Below are 25591 nucleotides of genomic sequence, written 5' to 3' on the forward strand. Positions count from 1 at the left end.
AAACAATCTGCAGATGTTTCAGAGAGGCCAGAGCATCACACATCTCATCCCCTGGGAGCGACACGTCACCGTGCCAGGAAGGGAACCGTGAGTGCCAGGGCCATGTCCTGCCTCCCCCTGCTGCGACACCCGCCAGCATCACCCGTGGGGTGCACAGCGGCGCCCCAGCCCCACGCGGGACTCCGACCCCGAGCAGATCCCGGCTCCTGCCAAGCCATCCCACGCTCTCTGGCCGCTCCTGCCGGCGCCGAGCGTGCTGGCTCGGGCTTGCCTTTGCAGAGCAGGATTTAAATACCGCAGCGTGCTTTAGAACTCACCCCACCTCCGACAGAGACGGAAAGTAAGTGCTCTGTGCAGAGAAAAGTTTTTCTTTCTTTTCCCCTCTCCCGCTTTTCTGTTTTGAATGGCACCCAGCTTGGCCTGGCATGGAACCCCCCGGGTGGTTTTTTTGTGTGTGTGCAGAGCGGGGAAGGATGAAGGGAGAGGGATTGTGAAAAGATGGGGGGAGGAAAGGAAAACACTCCGGGATTTCATCCCCTTTGCGCAGCTCCCTGCTGTCCTGTGAAAGCCGGAGCCAGCCAGCGGCACGGGACCGCACGCCAAGGAGGATCTCAGGCTCCAGGAATGGTGCGTGGGTGTGGGTGTGGGCATGGGTGTGGGCATGGGTATAGGTGTGGGTGTGGGTGTGGGTGTGGGTGTGGGTGTGGGTGTGGGTGTGGGTGTGGGTGTGGGTGTGGGTGAGTGCCACCCACGGGCCCGCGGCGGCGGATGGTGGCGGCTGGCAGACCCGCTCCAAGCGGGTTTTCCAGGGACAGCTGGAGCTGCCGGCAGGGTCAGGATGTGACATCACTGACCGGAGAAAATCCCTCGGCCCCGGTTTCTCTGTCGAAACCCCCGTGAGCGCTGGAGCGAGGCAGTTCTCCCTGCCGCTGTTGCTGCTGCGATCTCCAAACTGCTAATAGTCCCGAAAGAGAGCCGGGCTTGGACTTTGTATCTTTTTAAATTTTTTTCCTTTTTTTCTGAGTAAGAGCAGAAAGTGCAGCGGAGGGATTTGAGACTGGAATCCGTCGTGCCGGGGATGAGGTGAGTCCTGGGAGGTAAAGAGTCAGCGCCGCAGCCCTGAGGATGCTCCGGGGGGGCTTTTCAGCACCCGATGGCCAAGACCTGGGTTGGCATTAGCCTAGGAAACAGCAATCCTTCACCCAGCCGGGCCATGGACGCCTGCAGAAGGCTCTTCCCCTTCCTCTGGGGTGTCTGAGCTCAGCAGGCAGTGTGTAAGTACCGGGGAGCCTGTTTTGGAGATGCTGGGCAGGGACCCGTGCCAATGAGCGGCGGTGCGCAGGGCGTGGGGGTCCCTCGGGGGCAGGGGGACAGGCAGGGGGACAGGCAGGGGACAGCAGCACACGCAGCTCCCGAACGGGACAGCCCCGGCAGCGGCTTTGCCGGTGTCGGAGGCAGGGCGGAAAGTTGTGGGCGGGGGAACTGGGTGAGAGCAAGCGGTGGAAATGGGTTTTCCGCAGCTGGCTTATCTCCTCTGTCTTCTTCCTTGAGCTCGCCGGCCTGGAGCTCTCGGTGTTTGGAATTACAGCTCTGACAACAGAGTAATCACCCTTGGAACTGAACCAGAGCTGTTGGACACCACTGAGGCCACTGGACATTTCTTTTCAGGGCTCGCAGCAAGTTACTGGTAATAGCTGTGAGATCTCAGCTCCCAGGAATGAGGTACCCTCAAAAAGCCGGGAAAAACTTTATTGGTGCCTCTGGGCCGGAGAGCTGCTGCTGTGCTGGTGGTGTGGCAGGGAGGCAGGGCAGAGAGCAGCACGGAGCGGGGGGACAGCAGGGGACATCTGTAGGGCGGGTGTAAGCAGCCCCGTTCCTGGAAGCCATCCAGGACCGTTTCTCACGAGCTGGGGATTTCCAAGCACCATGTGAGTTGGGGGAAGCACCAGCACAGCTTCCCGCTGGCAGCTGTCCCCAGCTGGAGTCTGGGGGTCTGAGTCCTGCTCTGCTCCAGGGATTTGTGCTCAGGGATGCTCTCATGGGTCTCTGCGGCAGCAGGGGAGTTTGCACAAGGAAGGTTTGGCAGCAGGGAGATACTGCTGAGAGCCCAGGACTTCTCTGAAGCTCCCCCAGCCCGTGTGCCGGGCCTTGATCCCCCTCCCGGAATTTTGCCTTGGCTCATTTCCTGGAATTTTCTATCGTTTAGGTTATATTTGGGATCAGCAGCCAATAACCCCGTTTCTCACGGACAGCCCAGCTGGGGCTTGGCTCCAGCAGGAAGCACAGAGGGAATGAGGCCAGTGCCCCAGCACTCTGCTCCCCAGCACCCTCCTTCTGCAGCCCCCCTTCCTTAGATGATTACAAGGCTGGCAAGGCTTGTGAAAAGAGGGAATATGCTCCCTTCCCTGGAAGCACCACTTGCCCACAGTCCCGCCCTGGGTCAGGGCTGCAGTGTTTGCAGTTCAGGGTTGCTTGGGAGAAGTCTTTGGGGCATGAGTCCCAAGAAGCAGCCCTGGTTGCAGAGATGCTCTAGGACAGGCTGAAGACCAAACTGCACTTGGACTTCTTTGGGGCTTGAAGGGAGGCTCAGAGACAGGGCTGCTGACTCCTCAGCCAGGCAGTGAGACTTCCTAAAGCAGTGAAAAGCCAGCTGGGGCCAGCAGGTTTCTGGGCAGACTGTCCATCTGGAGGCTGTCTGTCTGTCTGTCTCAGGGCTCTGGCACATGGTGGCTGAGCTGATGCTGTCCTTCTCCTCCATCTGGGATGGGGCTGGGTGGGACTTTTACACTGTTGTGGGGAGAAGGAAATCCGCTAAAGCAGAGAAGCAGTAGATGTCTGGGTGCCCCAAAGACAAGATTCCCTGGAGAAGCCCGAGGGGGATGTGCAGAGCTGGTGGTAATTAGCCTGCACTTTGCTCTAAGGTGCTTGGAGCTGGACAGGTCTGTGCTCTGCCACCTTGGCCTCTTCCCAAAGCAGAGGGAACTGGAGTCTCCCTGCAGGTTGCCCACAGTGCTGGACCCTTCATTGTGCTCCCCAGTGGCCACAAGACCCACGAGGGTTGGAGTGTGCTGCTGACACAGCAGTTTCCAGGCAGATGCTTCTGCCAGTGTGAGTGACACTGTCTCGGGATGGATCCAGGGAGGATGCACTTGGCACTGGAGCCATGGGAGGTGCTGGTGTCAGAGCTTTCCTCTCTCCTTACCCTTCACAGTTGTTAGTGCTTTCCGGAGACACTGGCAAAGCACTTTTTCCCCTGAAGCCTTTTCTGTTGCAGCCTTTTAATATAAAGGGAGCCTGGGGAGGGAGATCAGTTTTGAAACTGGGGACACCGAGGCAGGGAGCCAGGGACCAGCACTGTGACCATCATCCTGGAGTCTGGCAGTGCATCTGTCTGATCCTTCCTGCTGACTAAAGCTTATTTGGGGTCAAAACCAGAGGTTTTCCTTGGTGGCCTTGCCCCCATGCCTGCAGGGCTGTGAGGAGGAAGCCAGTCTCCCACAGCTCTGCCTGCTCTGCCCTTTTGTTTTGTCGTCTTTAAACAGACCTTTCAGAGTTGTTTTTAATTTACAACAAAGCCTACGCCTTGTTCTGTTCCTCTGTGGTTTTCAAATGATAAGAAGGAAAGAAAGAAAGTAAGAAAGAAAGAAAGCTAGTTTAGATAAAAAAACAAAACCAACCATCAAACCTGAAATTAGCAGCTAAGTCTGACCCTGAACTTGCCTCCCTCTGATCCAGTTCATTTCCTTTTGTCTCTGGACTTGCCTGCAGTCTAGGACATCAGTTTTTCACATGTCTGTGCCTGCTATCTCCCCAGCAGCAGTTCTGTCTCGTCCTTGCACAGCTTAACCCTGTGGTTTTTTGGTTCTTGCTAAACCCCACTGACTTGCTTCTGCTGCTGCTGCTTCTAAAACCAGCAGCAGGACTGAAGCCAGCAGCAAAAACAGGGGCAGGACAGAAGCCCAGCAGCCTTCATGGACAGGGATGGGATTTGAGGCCGCTCAGCTGGGTTTGTAGCCAAGCCCCTCAAAGCCAAGGCTATTTTGGGAGCATGCATGGGGGGTGAGTGCTAAGGACACCACAGTGTGCATGTCCCATGGGAAATATCAGTCTCTTTCCTCCCAGAAGCTTTGCTCATCCTCTTCCAACCATCCTCTGTGGGGACACAAGGTGACAGCTGGGCAAGTCTCCAGCTCCACCTGCTTCACTCCATGTCCACTCCCAAGGGTAGGATGAGGTTTGATCTGGAGATGTGCAGATGCTTCAGAAAGGGATTTGTGACCTCCTCGGAGTGCCAGCACCACCCTGTGATGGGAATTGTGGCTTGGGGAAAAGGGTTGGCAGCCTTTGCCAAGGTTCCTCTTGGAAAAGCTTTGATTTTGCACGTGGGAACTGAAGGCAGAGAGCTGCAGGCTGCTGCCACGGCGCTGCCCGCGCCGGCCGGGGCGGGACCTGCAGGGTCATGTTGTAGGAAGTTGCTGTCTGAGCTTGTAGGATAGCACTGAGCCCTTAGGACTTCCCAAAACAGGCAGTGTGAGCAGTGATTAGGACTTGGACCGGTCTCCTGCCCCACCCCAAGCCCCAGTGGACTTGATTTCTAGGAACACAACAGCCCTGAACATCAGACTCAGCTGAACCTCACACCGTAAACCTTGGAAGATCTCCCATTTTCCGTTTCTTTTCTTGGATCTGCCCCAAATACTTGGTCAATGATGGAAGAGCACTAGTTGGATCGGATGCATAAAGGTGGAAACTGGGAAGATCTGATTTTGCATTGGCTGAGGTCCTTTCCCACCAGTTAGACTCAGGATGTGTCTGGGTCCATTCACAAAGGATTTTTCTGTTCTTCCCAGGAAACAGGTGGGTGCTGAGCCTCTGCCTGAGGGGGGTCTGAGGCATTGGTGACTTTGCAAAGCCTGTTTGCTCCAAGCTGGTGCATCCCATCTCAGTGCCCCATCTGCAAGGGCCAGAGCTGGGATCTCATGTCCCGTTCCTGGCCACCACTGCTCCCATATTTCCCTCTACATGGATCCCTCTGGGCAGTGAAAGCCCTGAAGCGAGGTAGAGAACAAATGTGTTCTTTGGCTCAGTGCCTCTCTCTGCTTCTTCAGGTCATAAATCCCAGGATATATTTTTGGCTTTGTGTTAAATGTAATTTCTGGAGAACATTTTTCTCCAGTAAAGATTAGCAAGGTCTTTTAATAACTTGGTGTCTTGGAAGTGGTGATAATGAGGATCCTGAACAGAAAACCTCTGCCTGGGGAGCAGAGAGGCTGTGCTGGCATCCTGCAGGCTCAGGGACAGGTCAGCTCCGAGCACTTGGGCAGCAATGGGTTTTACTCTCTATTCCCACTGAAACGGATGCATGGTAGGAAAACACCTGGCAGATGCTTAGCAGTTTTGTTGCTCTTTTTTTTTTTGAACTGGTGTTTTATTCAGATGGTGCTGAACCATGAAGCACATTCCCACCTGCCTGATGAGTGAGAGCAGCTTGCAGGGTAACACAGAGATCCAGCTGTGGATGATGCAGGGATGCAGTTGTAGATGAGTTACAGGTCTGGCTTTGGCAGATGAGATGTTTATTTCCCAGTCAGTGGCTCAATATTTGTGGAGGACTTGCAGTGTGTGACACTAAAAGAGAACTGATTTCACTGCTGTCAGCAAGTGACATGTTTGATGGGATGTCATCTGCCAGAGTGGCTGCTCATCACCATGGAACAACCCAGGCTCTGCATGGAAGAGCCTGCAAACAGCAACAGCTCCTGAAGCAGAGCAGATGCAGCCAAGGCCTGCAGAAATGGGGACACAGAGAAATGTCTGTTGGCATGACTTCTCTTGCTGAAATTCCAGGGAAACCTGGCTGCAGGGCCAGGCACTGCTCAGGCCCATCATTCCTACTTTGCACTGTGGGCAGAGCCTGGTGAGTGCCTCATCCTGAGGGTATCCCAGCGCTTCCTACATTACTAAATTAGGATCCCTGTTGCAGTGGTTATATATAAACATATATGTATGTATGCATACATATTTTTGAAAGTGTTAAGTGTTAGCAAACTGCCCAGAAGTTTTTTTTAGAGGTGTTATCAACAGGATGTGCTTGAATATGTGGAATCCAGGAAGCCCTGGATAAGAGCTTTTCTTTAGAGCCTCACTGTGCCCAGAGTCCCCTGGCCTCCCATGGGAATCATAAAGGGCTGCTCTAGCACAGGCTATTCCCAAGGGACAGAGAGGAGTCATGACATCCTGCTGGCTTCATCAGCTGGCATTTTGGAGAGATCATACTCTTTTATGTGGAAACAAGCTCTTTGCCATGGTTGGTGCCAGTTGCTTGGAGCAGGGGAAGAAAAAGCATCCAAGAAACATCCCCCAGTCATCGCCCTGAGGCAATAAATGAGGGTGACAGGGATGTGGCTGTTAAAATCCCACCCAACCACAAGAGATGGGGAAGGTCTGCAGATACCCTGGTGTTGAAGTCATACTGTATTAACGTTGTGTGATGGCTGTGACCCCCTCTGTGGGGCAGAAAGCCCCTAAAAACACACAGGGTTTTGTACCTGGGTACAGCAAAGCATGGTGGGGTTTGGTACCACTGTGCTGTGAGCTTTGTAAGGGTGGCAAAGCTTTGGCTCCAGCCTGTGGGAAAGGCCATGGCTGTGCACTAATGGCATTTGTGCTGAGCTTCCCACCCACACCAGGATGTGCATCTATGAGAGGGTTTCTATGTGCTGGGTGCACTGCAGAAATCCCCGCCAGGCAGATCCTGCAGGCATTGGGATGATCACTGGGTCCTACTGCCTCCCAGTGATGACCCCGGAGTGAGCAGAAGGTTTCACTTGAGAGATATTTAGCTGATCACAAAATAAGACCTACCTCGGGCTCAGGACTGAGTTTAGAAAACAGAATTTAAATAGCAAGGTTTTGGCTAAAGTTGTCTTTTCAATGATGAATGTTCATCCAAGGTTTGCACCATTCCCTCCTGCTTGTAACTTTGGGTCAGTCACTTCCCTTTTCCGTAAATATTTTCCTTCCTTTTTCTTAACTGCTTCTCCATCTCTTCCCATCTGTGGGAGGCTGTTGGAGGACTTTCTCTTCCTCAAGCCTCAGCAAGGCATTTAGCACCAGGAGGCCTCGGTCTCACATTAACACCACTGGTGATTAATGCAGTAACAAAATGCACAATTTCAGGCTGTCCAGGACAGCCTTGGGCGGATGGGATTTCCACTGGCTTTCAGGGAGGAAAAGGAAAATAGAGTCCTCATCTGTGCTGCTAATCTTGGGCAGGAAGGGGTGAGCTCAGCACTTTGCTGAGCCCCGGAGTCACCCGGAGCATCAGCTGCACTACGCCAAGGGCTGCCGTGTGCATTGTGTGCATGCCGGGAGAGCTGGCGGCGTCCTGGCAATGTTGTTGTGCTGTGCTGGGCTGCGTTTCCCTTCTTCGGATGTGGGTTTTGTTTTCTTGGACAAACACACCAGGCAGAACAACAAAAATAATGCCCCCTTTTCCCATTGATCCTGGCGCTGGGGCTGTGTGAACCAGCAGCCAGCTGCGGTCGCAGCGTGCTCCCCGGGGTCAGGGGTTATTTGTACTGACAAGTCCCTGGGAAAGAGATGCTTCCCCTTTGCCAGGAAAGGAAAAGGCCACCAGAGTGGGACTGCCCTAACTGGTGAACTCTGCTGATACCGCAGCTCTCACTTTATTGTAGCATTTGTTGGTAATAGCCTGGAGGGAACAGGTTGGCTGGAGCCTGGTGAGCTCCTGGGGTGCTCAGGAGGAAGGGCTCTGTCTGCCATCAAGCCTTGCATGGGGACATGTGGCAGGGCTTACCCTCTCCAGTGCCAGGAGCTGCTGTGTGATGTGGCAGCAGCTGCTCCAGGTCACCCTGGTGGGTGTGAAGGAGGCAGAAGCTCATTCCAAATCTGTGTTCCCATGAGCTGTCAGAGCCGTGGGGTCAGCCAGCATTCTGGTGCCAACCCCTGCAAGTGTGTCCACACATGCAGCTGTCTGCACGTGTGACTGAAATGTGTCTCTTTCTCCTCCCAGAAACCTCCATCCCTGAAGACCCCAGCCCTGGGTTTCATGTTGCTCTGAGCCTCTGCCCTCACCCTGGCTGGCCCTGCCCACAATGGCCCTGTGTCTCAAGCAAGTCTTCAACAAAGACAAAACCTTCCGTCCCCGAAAGAAGTTTGAGCCGGGCACGCAACGCTTTGAGCTGTACAAGAAAGCCCAGGCGTCCCTCAAGTCCGGGCTGGACCTGAAGGCAGTGGTGCAGCTGCCCCCAGGCGAGAGCATCAACGACTGGATTGCCGTGCACGTGGTGGACTTCTTCAACCGCATCAACCTCATCTACGGCACCATGTCGGAGTACTGCACAGAGAGGAGCTGCCCCATCATGTCCGGGGGGCTCAAGTACGAGTACAGGTGGCAGGACGACAGCAAGTACAAGAAGCCGACCAAGCTGTCGGCCCCGCAGTACATGTGCATGCTGATGGACTGGATCGAGATGCTCATTAACAACGAGGACGTCTTCCCCACCAGGATAGGTGAGTGTGCTCTGGTTCCCTGCAGGAGGGCTGTGGTTGTAACTGGTGCGGGTTCCCAAGCTGCTGGTGCACCTCAGGGTTGGTACTGGTGAACTTTGTGATTCAAAATATTGTGGCATTTCCTGTTCCGGGTGTTTCTCAGTGTCTGTCCCACACCCTTTTGCTCCAAACTGAGTTTGGGATTTCTCATCCTGCTACTAGGGGACGTGGAACACAATGTTCTCCTTTTCTGTGCTTGAACTTATTCTGTGTTTGTGAGAAATGAAGGCTGCTAGGTCATTAGCTTCCTTGCCTTTCCTCAAGAGGTTGAGCTGCAGGGTTGATTAGAGGTGGTCATCACATCCCTGCTTTTCTCTCAACTAATCAACTCAATTTCTTTCTGGTTTTCTACATAGTTTCATGGTCCCAAGATCCAAACCTTGCTGCTTCATTCCTCAGCCCCTTTCCATCTCAGCCCTGATTATACCTCACATCCTGCTATAGCTGAGGCACTGCTTGAGCAGAGATGCCCATCCCCAGGATGTGGCCTTGCCACAGCCAAGGTCCAGGGTGTATAATGCACCTCTTCAAAAAGTTTGGCCTTAGGAGCTTGCAGCAGCTGCCAGAGGCAACACAGCTTTCAAACTCACCCCTCTGCTGCTGACCTGCAATGCTCAGCAGCTGCCAAGGCTGATATTAGCTGCTACTTAGCTGCTTTTTGTCATTTGGGGAGATGAGTTCGAGGGTTGGAGTTGATGGGCTCCCAGAGTCTCAGGTCATGCCTTGGAGAGGTTGTTTTTCATATGGCATATGAAGCTACTTGAATGTAGAAAAACATTTAAGGAGTTTGGGGGGCGCAAAGACATAGCTTTGCAAGTCTGCATGACCTTTTTCTGTTTGCCAAGCAAACAGAGCTGTATGAAATCAGTGCAGCTTATGATCAAGATTTTCATTAATGCTGGGAAACATTGAAGAAAATGGTCTGTGTGGGATTACTGGCATTACTCACTGTTGTAGCCCCATTTGGCTGGGCTGTGCCTGTAGTTGTGTGTCTTTTTAAGGAAAGTCTCTGGCCCTTGGAGTCTGAGAGGGCTCATGGGTCTCTGCAAGCAAAAGGGGAGTGCCTGCAGCCTGGTTGTGCCAAACTATTTTGGCTTTGGGATGGGGTGACTCCCCCAGACCCCTGATCTGATCTGACTGCTCTGGCTTTGCCTGGAGTTAGGGTGGGACAAGTCCCTGAAACCAAGACCAGCAGGCACTCGTTTCCTTCTTCCCCTCTCTGGTAGTTGGGGCAGGCAGGGTGGCACAGTGCCAGCTCCTCATGCAGGATGCCTTTGGGGTGTGTGGGACAGGCAGTCCCTGGGATTCACTGGAGGCATCTTTCCCTCGAGGGCACAGTGGTGTCCTTGCACTCCAGTGAACAGAGGGGGCTGGAGGTGTGGCTGGCTGACAGTGTCCATGCAGGATACTCTGGGCCAGCAGTCCCAGCTCTGCTGGGGTCAGCAAAGTCCCTGTTCCTTCTGGCTGCACAGACTTGCTGCTGCTGAGGGGTGAGACAGCAGCCACAGGGAGCAGGGTACGTGTTCCTCTTCCTGAGGTGGCTTGACCCCAGGGAGAAGATCTGCATGCCATTAAAAGCAGAGGCACAGATGTGGATTTACTCTGTTTTTCCTCCAGCCAGAAAGGAGTGTCTTAATCCAATTTCATGCCTTTCAGGTGGGATTTGGGATGTGATGCTGCTTGGCACTTGTCTGGGGAGTGAAGGTGTACAGGGAGTATTAACAACTGAAAAAGCAGGCAGCCATGGGAGGGACATTGCAGCACCCTCTGCTCTCCCACATCTCTCTCTGAGGTGCAAAAGCCCAATACAGTCATGGTCCTGGTAGCTTTCACCTCATTTCTAGCACTTCTCCCTCTGAGTTGTAGCACATCCTGATGTGGGAAGGGGTAGCTGGTGCCTCTGGTTTCCACTTCTCCTTTCATTTCAGTTTGGGGACAGTTCCGGGTGAGATCCAGGATGACTGTGGGTGAACATGGGTGAAATCAACTTTTTTCTCTTCCAAGGCAGCTCCTGGGGTCCCTTTCCCAAACCCTTTTGTTGTGGGGACCCTTGTGTCCCCTGAATGACTTCAGGCTCTGTGTCAGCATGTCTTGCTGGTTTCAGCCTCACACAAGTGAAAGGGAACTCAGGCTGAGGTTGCACTCTAAAACACATTAAAGGCTGTTGGGGGAGGAGGGAGCTGGTGGCACTTTGTCATCAGTGTGTCCCCAATTATCTGCCTTTCACTGGCCTGCCTCATTCACTGGGTAATTGCTTGGCAGCTCTGGCATTTGAGAAGATGGAGTGTTTGGCTGAAGGGAAATGCACTGGATGACAGAGGAGTCTGGCGAGGATGTGGGGCTCGGACAGTGGCCAGAGTGACCAAACAGAGGTGCTTAATCTCTCTCCTAAAGAGCAAGCCCTTGGGAAAAGACCCAGGACAAGGGGAATAAGGCACTGAGAGGACACAGAGGAGATGTGAGCTGTTTAAGGAGGGGAAAGCAGCTTGATGAGGTGAAATTACAAATGTTATGCTTTGGAGTTGTGGTGAGACTCGTGGATGTTTGCAGCAGAGATGGGATTTAGCATGAAGATTTGTTTCACTCCTGCTTGTGCTGGAGAGGTCCTTGGGCACAGCTGCCCACTTATCTCAGCTGGTGTTGAATGAGCTCTGTGCATCTCAGCTTTCCCTCCTGGCCCCTCTTTGTCAGGTGCAGTGAAGCTGCCCCAGCACAAAGATTTCCCTGGCTAAGGCCACCTGACTGCAGACAAAACAGACTTTTCTCTTTTTGAATTTGTTTTTGTTAGATATAGCAAGTGTTCCCCAAATTCACAAACATTGCAGGAGGCTAACCTCAGCATCCTTCTCCACCCAAGAGCTACACAGCCTGAAGCAGCACATGGTTTAACACAGCTTGCTGGTAGGCTCCTGACAGTTGAGAGGTATCTCATGGGTCAGAGGGAGGAAATCTTCTACCCGAGGGTGAGAGGCTCAGCTAGAGATAAGAGATGGCTCACAGGGTCCTTAGGCATCACAGGGGAGACCTTGGGATAGGTGGTCACAGCTCCAGTGACCAGAGCAGAGCTGGGCTGATTGCACATTCAAGTTTCTGCTCCTTCAGCACATATCAGTGATGGGAGAGGAGCAGAGTGACAAACACCTTTGGTTTAGCCAAGCTGCGTGAGGCAGAGCTCCTGCCAGCTCTGCAGTGAGGCCAGAGGGACAGCTGGCATCCACATGGCAGGAAGGGAGCCCGACAGCAGCAGACAGTTTGTGACCTGGCAGAGTTAACGAGCAGGACTGCAGCCCTCAGATGGCACCAGCAGAAAATCCCTACGGTGGAGATTATTAGCAAGTCGGGGGGGCTGCCACGCCTCCTGCATACCACAGAAAGGGTTGGGAGAGATACTGTGTCTTCCCCATGCCCAGAAAAGTCTACCTGCAGGGCTCCATCCCACCATCTTATCATTTCTCTAGAGTGGGAATTTGTCAGCCAGTTAAGATGAGACAGATCCCTGCATGGCATGAGCTATGCCAGTCTGATGGCTATAAATCTACAGAAGCAGCAGCTTTCCCAGACAACCCATATCATTTGGTGTGTGCTAGTGCTTTGTTTCCATTCTTCCAACCAATGTAGCTGTCCTGAAAAATACATTTAAATGGAGAATAAGCATTTTTCCCATGCAGGGAGAAGAATAAATGATCCTGCAGGTGTACATTCACCAGCTGGTAAAACGATATCAGTAGATTTATTCAGTGAGTGGCCACATGAACAAATTATCACCTGGAAAATATCCTCTCCTCCCAGTAATCCTTCTGCCCTGTGGTGCCTGGTCTCAGGGAGTACTGCTCCCTGGCAGGGCAGTGCCGTGCTGAGGAGGAAGGATGGTTGGAGGGGGTTTCCAGGGTCCATGGCTGTGTCTGCCCTGGCCAGCCCAGTCTGGCTCTGGTTGCACAAGGCTGGGTGTCCTCCATCAGCACCATCGTGGCTGCTGAACCCTCCCTGTGTTCAGTGAGTGCAGGGTTTGGAGCAGCCCCAGCGCTGGAAACACCTCGCACGCTCTGCCAGATTTGCCTGCGGCTCCACAGAGCACCGGCCACAGGAGGTTTTGTAACAGTTCTTGGAAAGCTTTTCAAAACTCAAGCCTGTCATTCAAGCCTAGTCCCAAAACAATTATAAAAAACAGAGAAAACCTGGTGCGAAATTATCCGATACTTTCTTGCCATAACAACAGGAGAAAAATATTCAGAATTCAGCTCGTTATTGGTGTTCTCTCAGCTGGCTCTTTTTTGCATAATTTGTTTCATTGTTTGGTTTTTTTCCCTGCTTTTTTCTCCCCAAATTAATACCACACCAGCTTGCAGCTGCCATCATGCCATTAGTTTTAAACAGGGCTTTAAAGACTTATTTTTAGAAAAAATGAATCACTGAACACCACAGTGGCCAAAATGAAATTGAGAAATAACAACAACAATTCATCATGAAGTTCGCTGAATTACTGCATTTGCAGAGGGAAAAAAAATACGATTGCCAAGAAGCAAAATAGCTTCCCAGTACTGATTCATCATGAAAAAATTAAATTGGCTGGTGCACAAGTGTTGGGGATAGGAGATGGCAGGAAAGATCCAGGACCCTTTGGCAGTCCCTTACCCTGAGCACAGGCACTTTGTTACCTCTTATTTTCATTTCCTTTTTCACATGGTTTCCTTATGTTTTGAAGCAATCAGCACAGAGTGGGGAAAACAGATTCCTTGGAGCTTTAAATCATATCTTGGGATTTTCAAGCAAAAACATCCAAGGCAAGCTAAAGGTGCCAATTCATTTCAGGGCTGTGAGTCACTCTGCTTGGAGTGAAATTGTACCTGCTGTACTTACAGCTTTTGCTTTGGCTTGGAGCAGAAATTCTTCCTAATATCTAAACTAAACATCATGCAAGAAGAATCAGGTGGCTGCTGCCTGCCAGACTGTGGGCTTGCTGCTGCTTTCTCCAATGTTGCTGGATGGTGAGAACCAGGGAATTAAGTGTAAAGGTAATTTCAATGCTTTAAAATCAGCCCAGGCGAGTGTTGTGACATTCTGCTGTCCCTCTGGGGCAGCTAGACCACCTTCAATGGGATGAACTAGGAGGGTGTTTTTTGGTCCCTGCAGGAGTGCGGAGCTGGGGAGGATGAAGCAAACCCAAGCATCATCACCCTGTTCGGGTGGTTTGTCAAACCTGGACGTCCATCCTGACTTTCCCTTGGCCTGCTGTATTTCTGTTAAGAGGACATCTCAGCCACGCAGGGCCTGTCCCACCAGACTCATCCCTCTCTCTCATCCATCTGCTACTGTCCTGGTGTGTGCCACAATGTGCCACTTTTGAGATGGAGCAAGTTCCCTAAGCAAGGGCCACCCCTGCCCCACTCCTAAATGCCATTTATCAGTGCATTGGCCACTGACAGGCTCTCTCTGTGCTGGCTGTGAGACTGTCCTGCCTGGCCCAGCCTGGCAGGGAGGTGGGAGCCCCGAGGGGAGCAGCTGCCCCATGGCTCTGCTCTGCTGTGGCAGTGACCCCTGCAGCAGGCAGAGCAGCTCTGGTGGCAATGGCAGCGAGCTTGGGCGCTCTGTGCAACACTGAACTCGCACAAGGGCAGGAGAGGCGCGTGTGGCCAGAGGTCCCTGTCCCACGGCTCTGCCCTGCCTGGGACGTGCTGGCTGCAGCGTGTGCCAGGCTGCAGGGAGGAGGCACAGCCTGACCTGGCTGTGTCCCCTCCCGTGCTGGAGAGGATGTCACATGCGTTGTCTGCTGGACATCCGCTGCACCAGCAGCGCTGACCCAGGGCAAGCCGCATTTATGTCAGATCCTTCTGCTGCTCTCAGATGCAGCCTTTACTGCAGAGCCCTTTTCTTTCTGGGCTAGGGGATGGGGTGTTTCTCCAGACCCTCACCAGAATGGCCAGTGCCTGCTGGGGCTGCTGTGGGTTTCTCTCAAAGGCACTGGAGATCAGCAGCGAGGCAGCGCTGCTGGCAGTCTGCATATCAGATATCCGCTCTGCTTCCTTCCCGTGGGGAAGTGCTTTGATGGGCTGGCACAGAGCCCTGTGCCAGATGCAGGGTCCAGTCAAGCATCTCTAGCCTGTATCAAGGGTTCTGGCACAGGACACAGACATGTCTGCAGCACAGGGAGAGAAAAGGAAACAGGACCCTGCTGCGCCTCCCTGGGCAGGTGTGCAATCGAGAGGGGTGTTGCAGGGAGAAAGAGTCAGAGCCGGACCCGAGTGATGCCAAAGGACCATAGTGAGGGGTGTGTCCGGACATGGGACCTGTAGAAATCCATTAGTGACAGGCAGCCAGCACTGCAGCCTGGCCATGCCTGGAGGCGACGGCCGCACACTGACACCTGGTGCTGGACACAAAGAAGGGCAGCTCAGCGTCAGCTCCCGGGAGCTTCCGATGCACCTGGTTCATGTGGAACACAGTGGTTGAGTTGTCCAGAAGTGAGCTTGGAGATCCTAGCAGCCTGATGGTATCTTTCCATAGATCGTTAGGTTTAGGAGTTCCAACAACTCCCATAGTTGTTGATGACCATGAGATTTTAATTAGCTAACCTTTACAGATTCGTTGTAATCCAAACTATTCGTTGATTCTGTGCTTTAAGGTAAATCTCTGTTCCCTGATGCAAAAGCTGCTTTTGGAGAACCCAGAATGTAGCTGGAGGTGTCTCTTCTGTAAGTCTCTCAGCTGCCAGCATGTCCATGAGGACTTGCTAGTGACAGATGTATAAGACAAGACAATTCCTGGCTAACCTCAGGACAAAAGCTGTGCAAAGCCACTTGTCACCATCTGCCATGTCTGGAGGTGGCCCATCTGACAGCAGGAACTGCACCATAGATGCTGCTGGCCCTGGGAGCCTGAGATCTGTTTGAATGCTGTTCACTCTCTGAGCTATTTCCTTCTCAGCTCAGGGCTGGGTGGAGGGTTGCTGCTTTCCTTCACTATCACTCTTTGCAGTTTGGCAATAAATTCTGGGTGATGGTCAGGTTGGATTTCTCCCTCCCTGCCTGCTTTGACTGTGGGGGCAGTTGGTGACTGGGACAGTGACAAACTGGAGGCAGCCAAGTGCCTTCCTGCCTGCTCCTGGGTGCTTGCTGAGATCCCAGCTGCCTCTAGTCCCAGGGACATGACAGGCTGTCCAGAACAGTGTGTATTTCCCAGCCACAGCCCAGAAATGTGCATTTATCAGCAGTTACTTGTTGTGATGAGCTTTATTAAAAAAAAAGTGTTTCTTAACCAGTTCTTCAAAGCTAGTCTGCAGGGGCCACCCTACTGGCATGTCTGAGTCCCCAGCTGGGTGATTCCAGCTTTTATTTGCCCAGCAAATCCTCGCTCAGTGCAGAAAGCTCAGATGAAGCCCTTGATAAAGCGCCATGTCCCTCCTGACTGCAGGGGAACCTGGAGAGCTCTCTGATCCCTGCCTGTGTCAGACTAGCAGGAAAGGAGAGCTCTGCAGCCAAAGGTGCTGGGCAGAAGCAGATCTCCAGTCACATCTCTGAGGTGTCGGCGTAGGGACAGTTGTACTTTGCCAGGTGTGAACACCTTTCCTGAAAAGTCCTAACGGGATCTGTCAGTGCTGGCAGTGAAACAGGTCATGCTGAGGTCCCTGCTGCAGGAGCTGCCCTGGGGCTGCAGTATGCTCCTGGTTATGCTGAGCAGTAGCCACAAATCAGTCTCAAAACCACCTCTCCGTGTGATGCTGAGCCAAGATCTGTGTCCTTCTCCAAGTGGTGGCTGGGACATCCAGATGTGGCACAAGCGCAGACGCTTCAGCCCTGCCCTCTGCTCCAACACCATGCATGCAGGAAAGGGAGACTGGGCGGTGCTCAGGATGACTCTGCTTTAGAGCAAAAATAATTATCTTTTATGAGTTCCAAACCCAACACCTGCCCAACCCTGGTGATTGAAAACAGGGTCCACACGTGATGTTGGAAGGACAGAACCTTTGCGTTTGCCACCCACGGAGGAGAGGGGCTCGACACTGCTGCTGGGAAACAAAACTGCCAGGAGCCTTTGGGGAGAAAAACAGTTTTAATTGCCTAGCAAGGCTGGTGAGAAAGATTCAAAGATAAAATTACCATTTTTAATTTTTTAGCTAAGAGATTTGCTGATGCTTCCCTGTGCACGAAATGTGTGAGCTAGCCATGGTTGAGCAGAGTTTGTTTGGAAGGATTTTCAAGAGGTTATGAGCTGCATTAACAAGAAGCTAAGGGAGGAGGCTGATACAACCGTGGGAAGGGAGGTTTTTATTTTGTTCGTTGTGTATTTGCATTGAATTGCTCTGGGGAGAGGAGGAAGCTCAGGAAAACAAATGCCAGTTGTTTCATTCTCCTCCTCACAAAAAAAAAAAAAACCAAACCAAAAAGTTTAGTGTTTCAAAGCCATGTTTCCTTTAGAGATTTACCCCAAGGTTGCTGGCACTGATGGTATCACACCCTGAGATTTTCACTGTGATAGCAGTGTATTTTGAAAAGGATGGAAATATCCCATACTGTGTCTTTGTGCGGGACGAAGCTGAAAGTACAGAGCCAGGTGTGGTGGGTCCCATTTTATGAGGATATCTCAGGATTATACAGGCACAGTGAAATTGCAACCCAAACATCATTAAGATGGGCGGGTTTCTTCCTGATTTAATGAGACATTTTATTGAAGTAAGGGTCAGGGACAAGGTAGAAACCCTGCCATTCCTGTTCATGCATCAGAAGTGATGCTTGAGGGTGTGAGGAGGAAGGAAAACAGTACGAGCCATGCTTTGGGGTTCAGAGGAAGGTATCTTTTGTGGTGGGAGATGGTTTGGCTTTGCTCATGGACCTCGGTAAATACAGTGCCCGCGCAGGTTGTAGGGGAAAGGCAGGCAGAGGGCAGAAGGATCTTCTGCCAGATTGCTCTGGATTGAGCCAGATGTGGAGAGATGTGGCCTTCTTAAATGTATGAGGAATTTTCTCTCCTAAGGCAACTCTACAAATCCTGAGCCCTGTGTGAAATTGCTAGTTGGGCAATGAGAGAATATGTGGGAAGAGCTCAATGGCACATGGCCCCAGTGTCACTCTTGGCATTAGCCAAGGGTGTCCTTCCTTGTCATCTATGACTGCCTGTCAAGCATGACAGAGACATTTAAATGCTAACTGGGTTTTTTTTGGAAATGTTCAAATGGCTTCCAATTTGCTTCTGCTTTGCAGGTGTTCCCTTCCCCAAGCAGTTCCAGCAAGTTTGCACCAAGATCCTCACCCGCCTCTTCCGAGTCTTTGTCCATGTCTACATCCACCACTTTGACAGCATCATCAACATGGGTGCTGAGGCTCACGTCAACACCTGCTACAAGCACTTTTACTACTTCATCAGGGAGTTCAGCCTCATTGACCACCGGGAGCTGGAGCCTTTGGTAAGGATGGCCCTGGCATGGGGAGGTGGAGGGTGAGTGGTGTGGGCTGGACACAGCACTGGTAGGTTTGGGTTGGGGCTGGACTCCAAGCAGTGCTGACCCTCTCTGGACTATTTTGGCCACCCTACCTGAGACACACACTCATGATTTCTGTCCTTGGACCATCAGCCTCAGTGTTCTGAGAGAGACACTCCCAGCAGCACCAAGGAAACCACTGATCCTTTCTTAGTCTTTGCCTCTGTTGTCATGTCTGTGAATTGAACTTCAATACCATTAGGGCCACCACAGGGTAGTGTCCCCGTAGTGACTTGGTAGCTCTAATGCAATTTGCATATCAAAGAGTTTCCAGTTGTGCCCACATGACTTTCAGGAGTGAGATTTGAGCCAAAGTCTCATCTCCACCGTTTTTCTTTTAGCATTGCCTACTTGAGATCCTAGTGTGAATTACACTGAGGCTGCAGGGAAGGTAAGCCCCTAGGACACACAGCTTCAGACAACTGTCAAGGCTGTGCTGGAGAGGCCTCACTGGATTTCCCTACAGCCTCCCTTGGGAAGCAATTAGCCAGGCAGAAGGAGAGCCCTTGACAACAGCAGGATTTGTGGGAAGCAGAGGCCAGGCACCCCAGGGCTCATAAACTAGAAGATGCACATAGTTGGTTTTGTAAGAGAAGCAAGTTTGTCACAGACAAGGTTTAGTGTAGTCTGACCTAGGGAGGACATACTGCAGTGGGAAAAGAATTAATAAGAAACCCAGTAGTCTGCATGCTGTGATAAGGGCTGGGTTGCAGAAAAGGCCATATCCAGCAAGAGAGAGTCAGGAAAGACCAAGAAGATATAATCTGAGAAAGAGCTGAGAGGAGTCCCAGCTGCTTGCTCAGGATCTGGAGGTGGGGGAGATGCCCCTGCCCCTACATGCTAAGCACTTTACTCCTCTGCTTTCATTTGTCTCAGTCAGTTTTCTGCCTATCTGCTCTAATCATCATTTAGGGGGATGGAGAGATGATGATCTAATCAGGGGAGATTTGAATGACAACAGTATTGACCTTATTTTGTAGAATTCAATTGAAACACATTTTATCTCAATGGCCCTCAGCTCCAGAAAATGGCAGCTCAGCATCAGTCTGTCCTCTGTCAGTGTTCCTCATGACAAACCTCTTCAGCATTGCTATACAGTCCATAATAGTGTCATCCACTTGGACTGCTGCTTGCTAATGTGAATAATTAATAACTGGGAGCCAAAGCAGAGGCTGACTTTGCTAAAAAGGCTTTCAATGCCAGTGACTCACATGCAACATGCGATGATTGATGGGTCTGCATAAATCTCAGGTGAGCAGATTCTTTCCCTGTGATGCAACCACTGTCAAACTACAAGGAAATGAGACACATTTGCCCCTGGTTTATCTGTGTCTCATTGCCTGCCATCCAAGCCTCAAGCAGACCCAAGCACAGGGTTGAGAGGAAGGACCAGGGAGGAGGAAGGGCCTCCTTCCCTCAGGCAGTGAGTTGCTTTAGGTGTGTATGACTATCCTGCAACCAGGCTGCCTCATCAGCCCAGACAGCTGCCCTAACCTTGCATTTGTTTAGTCCCCATGAATCCCATGGCAGACTTCTAAGCTTTCCTCTGGCTGAACTCCCTTTGCTACTTCAATTTCCCTTTTGTCAAGCTTCTGTGGGATGTGATTTCTTAGCAGAAAATCTTGGGAACTGAGAGAGAGATCCTTTGTACGGCAGAATTAGCAAAAGGCAGTGATCCCTTCTCTCAGTAAATAAGGAGCATGGGGCTGGAGAGAAGCCGTGCACTTGCTTCCTTCACGAGGGCAGCAGCACTGGCAGGGCTCCAGCTGGTTACGCACTCGGGCAGAGCTCTGGGGATTTTCTGAATGTGGGGAATGCCTTGGACATTTGGGGCTGGTCTGAGGAGCTCACTGGTGACTTATCAGCCCACTGGTCACTGCAGTCCCTCTTTTTCATGGCTTTTGTGCCTGGTGTTGTGCTAGTGGGGTGGGTGCAATGCTGTTGCAAGAGGATGTGCACAGTCCTCACCCTCTTCTTTTCCTTCCAAAATGTTTGCAAACATTTCCTGTTAGCAATGTGATTTTGTGGCAGAGCATCAACTTTTCATTTGATGGCCAGGTTGTGCACTTAAGAGATTTTGCATGTTACTCCTACAGGAAAACCCTCTCTTTGCCACTGTCACTGATAGATTTGAAAAACAAAGTTCTCAGCACTGAAGATCAGAATTTGCTACTTCTGTCTCCCTTGGTCATATAACTAAAGGGCCTCTTATGGGGTTACTCAGTGGTCATCCTCCTTTCCTAGTTCTTTTCTTTTCAGAGTTGCATTCGTCCTTCTCCACGGACCAGTCCTACTTCCCATCTATTTTGGGAGTACCTTTTAATGTGCAGACCAGCCTCTGGGGTGCATGAGGGCACACAGATTCACAAACCATGAATGCGATGAGCCAGAATCACACTTTTCTCACTGCAGGATTTACAAGATACTAGTTGAACTTTTTAAGGCAAGGACAAATACCATCTTCCACCAGCTGAAAGCTGGACACCTTCCTAATGTAGCTGACATGATGCCTTTCTGGCTAAAGAAAACAATCTGTAATCCTTGGTCTCGCTGGAGTTTCTTGTGGTCCCTGTTATTAGCACTCATTTGCATTGCAGTGTGACTGTGGGATCCCTTGCTGTAACCACAGGTCCTCTGGGTGAGCTGTAGTCAGCTCCTGGAGCAAGAACTGGGAGTGGCTCCATGTCCCATCTCCTAAGGCTGCAGAGATGCTCTGAGAGTGGCATCACCTTGTCTGGCTGCTCTGCAGCTGAGCCAGGAGCAGGACCTGCGTCTTTCAACATCTCAGCCAAAGCTCTTTCCTTGGACTGCTCTCAAGGCTAGGGCACAGCCAAAATAACCTTGTGCCACAGAGACTGGGGAGAGTGCCAGGATGGAGCTGCTGAGGCAGCTGAGTTCCCAGGAGGGCTGTCATGGGAAATAGAAGAAGGCTCTCCAGGACTCCCACGGTTGCTTCCCTGGGTTGGTTTTGGACACCTCCCAAACTGCCTGACACGTCACACTACTCAAACCTGTCTTTTGCACTTACTGTTTCTTTCTTTTCTTTTCCCCTTCGATGCAGAAAGAAATGACAGAACGAATTTGCCACTGAAATCTTCTGGCAGATGAACTCAGCTGGCTCTGGTGGGACAAGACACCCTGTGGTGGGAGAGCTCTTCCCTAGGACTTGCTCTGGGCATTCCAGCTCACTGATCTATGAACACTGCAGAAGAGCCTCTTCAGGTCAGGGCTGAATCCTGAGTTTCCCAAGAACCTCCGGACTGATTTTTCTTCTTTTAATAGATCCAGTCTCTGTTGTATGGTTCCTTTTTTAGAAAGCCACTGACTTACTGGAGACAGAGGCAAGTCTGGTTTACTTTTGCACACTCTGATTTCTAAGACTCAATCCCATGTCTGACATCAAAATTTCAGCGACCTTTCCTCTCATTTTGTCCTCAGCTGTATTATCTCCAAATATTTCATTAGCAATTCCTGCCCTGTGAGCAGGTGTGACCTTGGCTACCAGGTAGTGCCTGTTACCTTTCCCACAGGCAGTGGGTTTGTGGTAACACCTGAGATCAGCCCTGCAAAGCTGGTGTCATTTCATCCCACTGCCTTCACATGGTTAGCTGTTGAAGTACTGTTTGTAACCATGAGCTATGAATGTCTCCTTCTGCCCTAATTCATCCTTTACCAAAGGGACCATTTTTCCCTTCAAGGAATTTTTCACATTTGGAAGAGGGAACTTGATTGTGTTCTAAGATGCATCCAATACTGCTTGGACTAATGGCCAGTGGTCCCATGACTGAGGAGGTGAACTAGGTCGCTGTTCAGTGTGATCAGCACAGTTTGTCTGAGAAAGACTCAAAAAAGTGGTGAAAAGAAACTGTTGCCAGAAAACAACATTTTCAACATGTCAGCATTTCCTGATGCGTTGTCTTGGCTCAAGATGGACAAATGGTGGTTGTAGAAATGGTTGGTTTTCCATTACCCAACCTTACAGCAGATGAAGAAGGACTCATAAGAGACATCTCTACTCTGTTCTCGAGGTCTCCTTCCAACCCAATATTATTCTGTGATTCTTGAACCTTCTTGACCATCTGCAAGCGTACTATTGCTACCTGGTCTGTGCCATTACTGCCCTGAAAGGTATCATGCCCCAAAAATTCCTCCCCTTCTGCTTTGCAGTGCCTGATAATTAGTGTTGTGTTCCCTGTGCCATTTTTATTTTGACAAAAAATATTTTATTTTTCCTTTTTTTATTGCTTTGGGGGAGTGAAAATCAATTTGTCTGAGCCACAGAATTGTTATATTTGTGTTTCCTGCTCTTTTTCTGGGCAAGTTTTCTATATCTGACGCAGATAAACTTTATAGTCTGGGGTTTCCCCACTTTTGGGGTAGGTAGGTGATGTGGCTAGAAAATGTAAATGTTTAGGCTAACATTAAAGTGCACAAGTGAATTTTTAGTGCTAAAAGCACTTATTTTGTTGTGAAAATCTATTTTTTTTAATCTTGTGTACCAGATGTATATTTTTACATGAAAATAAAACAGAGCAAAATAGACACTAAAAAAGTCTGATACATCATTCCAGTATCCTCTGTGTAAAATAATCAGTCAAATTCCAAACATATTTGTTCTGTTATTAATTAAAGAAACACTAAGAAGGCTGGTGTACTTCATTCTTCCCTGATTCACCTGTATTAAACAGGCCTAATGAACAAGGATAACTTGAAGAGTGGTTTTCCCCTGAGAGCTGCAGCACTGATGGATCTCAATGCCACGCTGAGATCTCAGCCTGCACCTCAGAGAATGGCTTAGCAGAGGCCAGTGTTGCTGGCCAGCATCCTCCTCCTGCAGGCTTTGCACCAGGATTCCCCTGAAGGTATCATCCCAGCAATATAAAGCTCATGGTGGTGAGCTTTACTCACTATTTTTTGCAAAGGTGTGTAGGTCCTGGAATCCGTGTTCCTGCCTCTTCACATAAATCAGAACCGCAGGCACAAATTGTTTGTGGAGCAGAGGCACGAGTCAACAGCTCTGTCAAGAAGGTTCTGCTTTCCTGAGGAGTGAAGCCTGGCTGGACTCAATGCACAGCAACCTCTGGGAGCTGGGAAGGTCGGGAATTATGGAGATGCTGTTTCAACAGCGGGGTCTAAAGCATGAACTGATAGCAGCCTCCAGCTACTTCCAGCTGAGATACAAGGATGACAAAGTCAAGCTCTTCTCAACAGTGGAAGATGGTGAGAGAGTGACCAAGAGCAAGAATTGGCAGCTTGGGAGGTTCAGCGTAGACAGTGGAAAACAAAATCCAAGGCAATGGTGCAGTCAGTGAACAGGTACCCTGAGAGAAAGTGTCAACCTTCCCTGGTTAGACAAGACTTGGTGTAAATAATTTCCATAAATAAATGAAGCACAGAAGCCTGCTTTTATTTTTGTCCTCCCCATAGTCCTGAGGCAGTGAGTTCCACCAAGTAATTTATTCACTATGAATAGTAACAAGGAAGCGTACTTCAAACCCATGCCTGAGGATTTCAACCCTGCTGCTTTGGGAGTGCTTCCTGTTTATCTCCTCCACACCATGCAGCTCCTATAGATTCCTGTGGAACAGAAAACACTATTTTGAAAGATCAACTCACAGGCTCATCTCAAGCGCCAATTTACAAAGAATTTCAAAGGTCTTGTGGGTTTTTTTTTAATTTCTCTCCCTTTCAAATCTGGTTTACCCAAGGAAATAAAGCTCATGATTGTTTGTGACAATTGTCTTCAGTAACTCTGGGATCAGCGTAGAAAGGAGACAGGGAGATCATTCACTGCCAGAAAGGTCTTTTTGTTTCTCTCCAAGACACTCAGCTATTCCCCAGGTCCTCATCCATCCGAGTGCCTCCCAGCCTGGAGACTTTAAAGCCTGAGATATTTATGAAGCAGAAAGTGCTGAGATAAGTATCTGAGTCAAACTGCTCTCTTCAGGAGTCTCAAGTGTGCCTGTGAAGCTCCAACATGCCCAGAGCCTCAACAAACATCCCTGAGCAATTTGAAGGCAGACAGGAATCCTGGGATACATTAAATATGCACATATCACTTGTTAGCCCCAGCTCCTCAAATGACTCATCTGCTCAGCTGCCTGCCAGGTGCTTCGGACCCATCTGTCCCTATGCAGAATTCCTTGGTTCTTGTGATGAAGGGCACTTGTGCTACTGCCAGGATTTTGTTTTCATCTCTGCAGCCTGTATTTCCTTTGGAACTGAACGAAAGACTGCGGTGCTGGTCACCAGGTCAGGTAGAGGCTGGCATGGAACAGACTGTGCTAGGCAATATCTGCAGACATGGAGGAATTTAGGAATAGCTTTGGACAGGAAGAAAAGGGCTTTGTGGAATATACTGGCTGCTGTCCCTGTTGCCACAGGGATGTGGCATGAAGAGGGCTTGGGCTTAGCCAGTGAAGCAAACTGCCTTTGGCCAAGCATAGACAGGGATCGAGGCTGACCAACCCTGGCAGGACATGGGGTGGTGATGAAGGGTTTGCTGGTCTGAGTGGTGGCTCCTGAGTTTAAACCCACCCAAGCTAAGGCTGGACAGTCCTGGATAAGTGCTCACAATAACCATGACACGATCTGGGCTGAACTATTCCCTCTCCTGGTAAAAGTTTATCACATATAAGAGAAGTCTGGGGAAGAGCAAAAAAAATGAGACTGTTAGAATCTGTTGTTTCCAAGGGTTCAAAATCTGTCCATGCTGGAAGATGACCGTGAATCCACTCAGGATCAGAATGGGGCCAGCTATAGGTTCCTTGGCAGCAACGAGGATAACTGGGGTAGCACTGTTCAGGCAATACCCATTGGATACTAAGTGAGTACAGCAGCTCCACAGCTGTTGCTTTTAAATATATTTGTCACTTGTTCTCCCAAATCATGTGTTTTGCAGAAAACTTGAAGGAATTTTGGGACTTTATAGGAATCCTGGATTGTAGGGCTTTTCTTACAGAATCGCTGGGTCCAGGTGCTGTCTGCTGAACACAGATTATTCCATATTTTTTTAGCAAGTGGTGATATACACTTAACAATCTGCTGCCAGGAGCAATAATCATGAGGAGAGAGGATCCATTTTTTCAGGATTTTTCAACTTGTACAACTCTTCAGCCTGTGTTAGAAGAGAAGCTTTGCTGCTATTTGGGTAATCCTCCAGCAGCAATCTTCTGGGTATTACTGCTCTTTGATGCAAAAATAAATACCTAAATAGATCAGGAACACAAGACGAAACTGGGATTCTGCATTTGAAAATGTCACCACTCAGAGGGAAAATCATCTTCCCACTTGTGTTTCCAGCAGTGACAACAATCTTCTCCTCAAGACACCATTTTTGTGCTATGACTTACAAATTCATAAAAACTCACAGACACTTTTATATTACACTATCTTGTAACAAGCCCATAGCAATAGGAGGATTAAAGAAGATCCTTCTCCTGCACAGGCATGAAAAAGGAGACTCTGAGAGCCTCCCTCTTTGGTGCTCATCACTTGTACAGCAGCATCTCTCATGTCTGATGAACCCACTTGGGTAGGATGAAG

At 50.3% G+C, this 25591-nt stretch overlaps 1 protein-coding gene across 5 annotated transcripts in view; it reads left to right on the forward strand.

Moving 5' to 3' along the window:
- Positions 1–22939, forward strand: part of MOB3C (MOB kinase activator 3C) — a 29009-nt gene extending 6070 nt beyond the window's left edge. The window contains exons 1-5 of one of the 5 annotated variants that reach the window (XM_063407138.1): positions 397–627; positions 1029–1083; positions 8036–8535; positions 17769–17971; positions 21108–22938. In XM_063407138.1, the coding sequence (XP_063263208.1) occupies positions 8118–8535; positions 17769–17971; positions 21108–21137 (651 nt within the window). In that variant the 5' untranslated portion in view covers positions 397–627; positions 1029–1083; positions 8036–8117 and the 3' untranslated portion in view covers positions 21138–22938. Of the gene's footprint in view, positions 1–396; positions 628–718; positions 1084–1551; positions 1723–8035; positions 8536–17768; positions 17972–21107 lie in introns of those variants that run through there. The other 4 variants (XM_063407139.1, XM_063407140.1, XM_063407137.1 and 1 more) reach the window with 4 other exon arrangements.
- Positions 22940–25591: the final 2652 nt, after the last annotated feature.

This window comes from Prinia subflava, chromosome 10 (genome assembly GCF_021018805.1).
Source record: "Prinia subflava isolate CZ2003 ecotype Zambia chromosome 10, Cam_Psub_1.2, whole genome shotgun sequence".
Classification (NCBI taxonomy): Eukaryota; Metazoa; Chordata; class Aves; order Passeriformes; family Cisticolidae; genus Prinia; species Prinia subflava.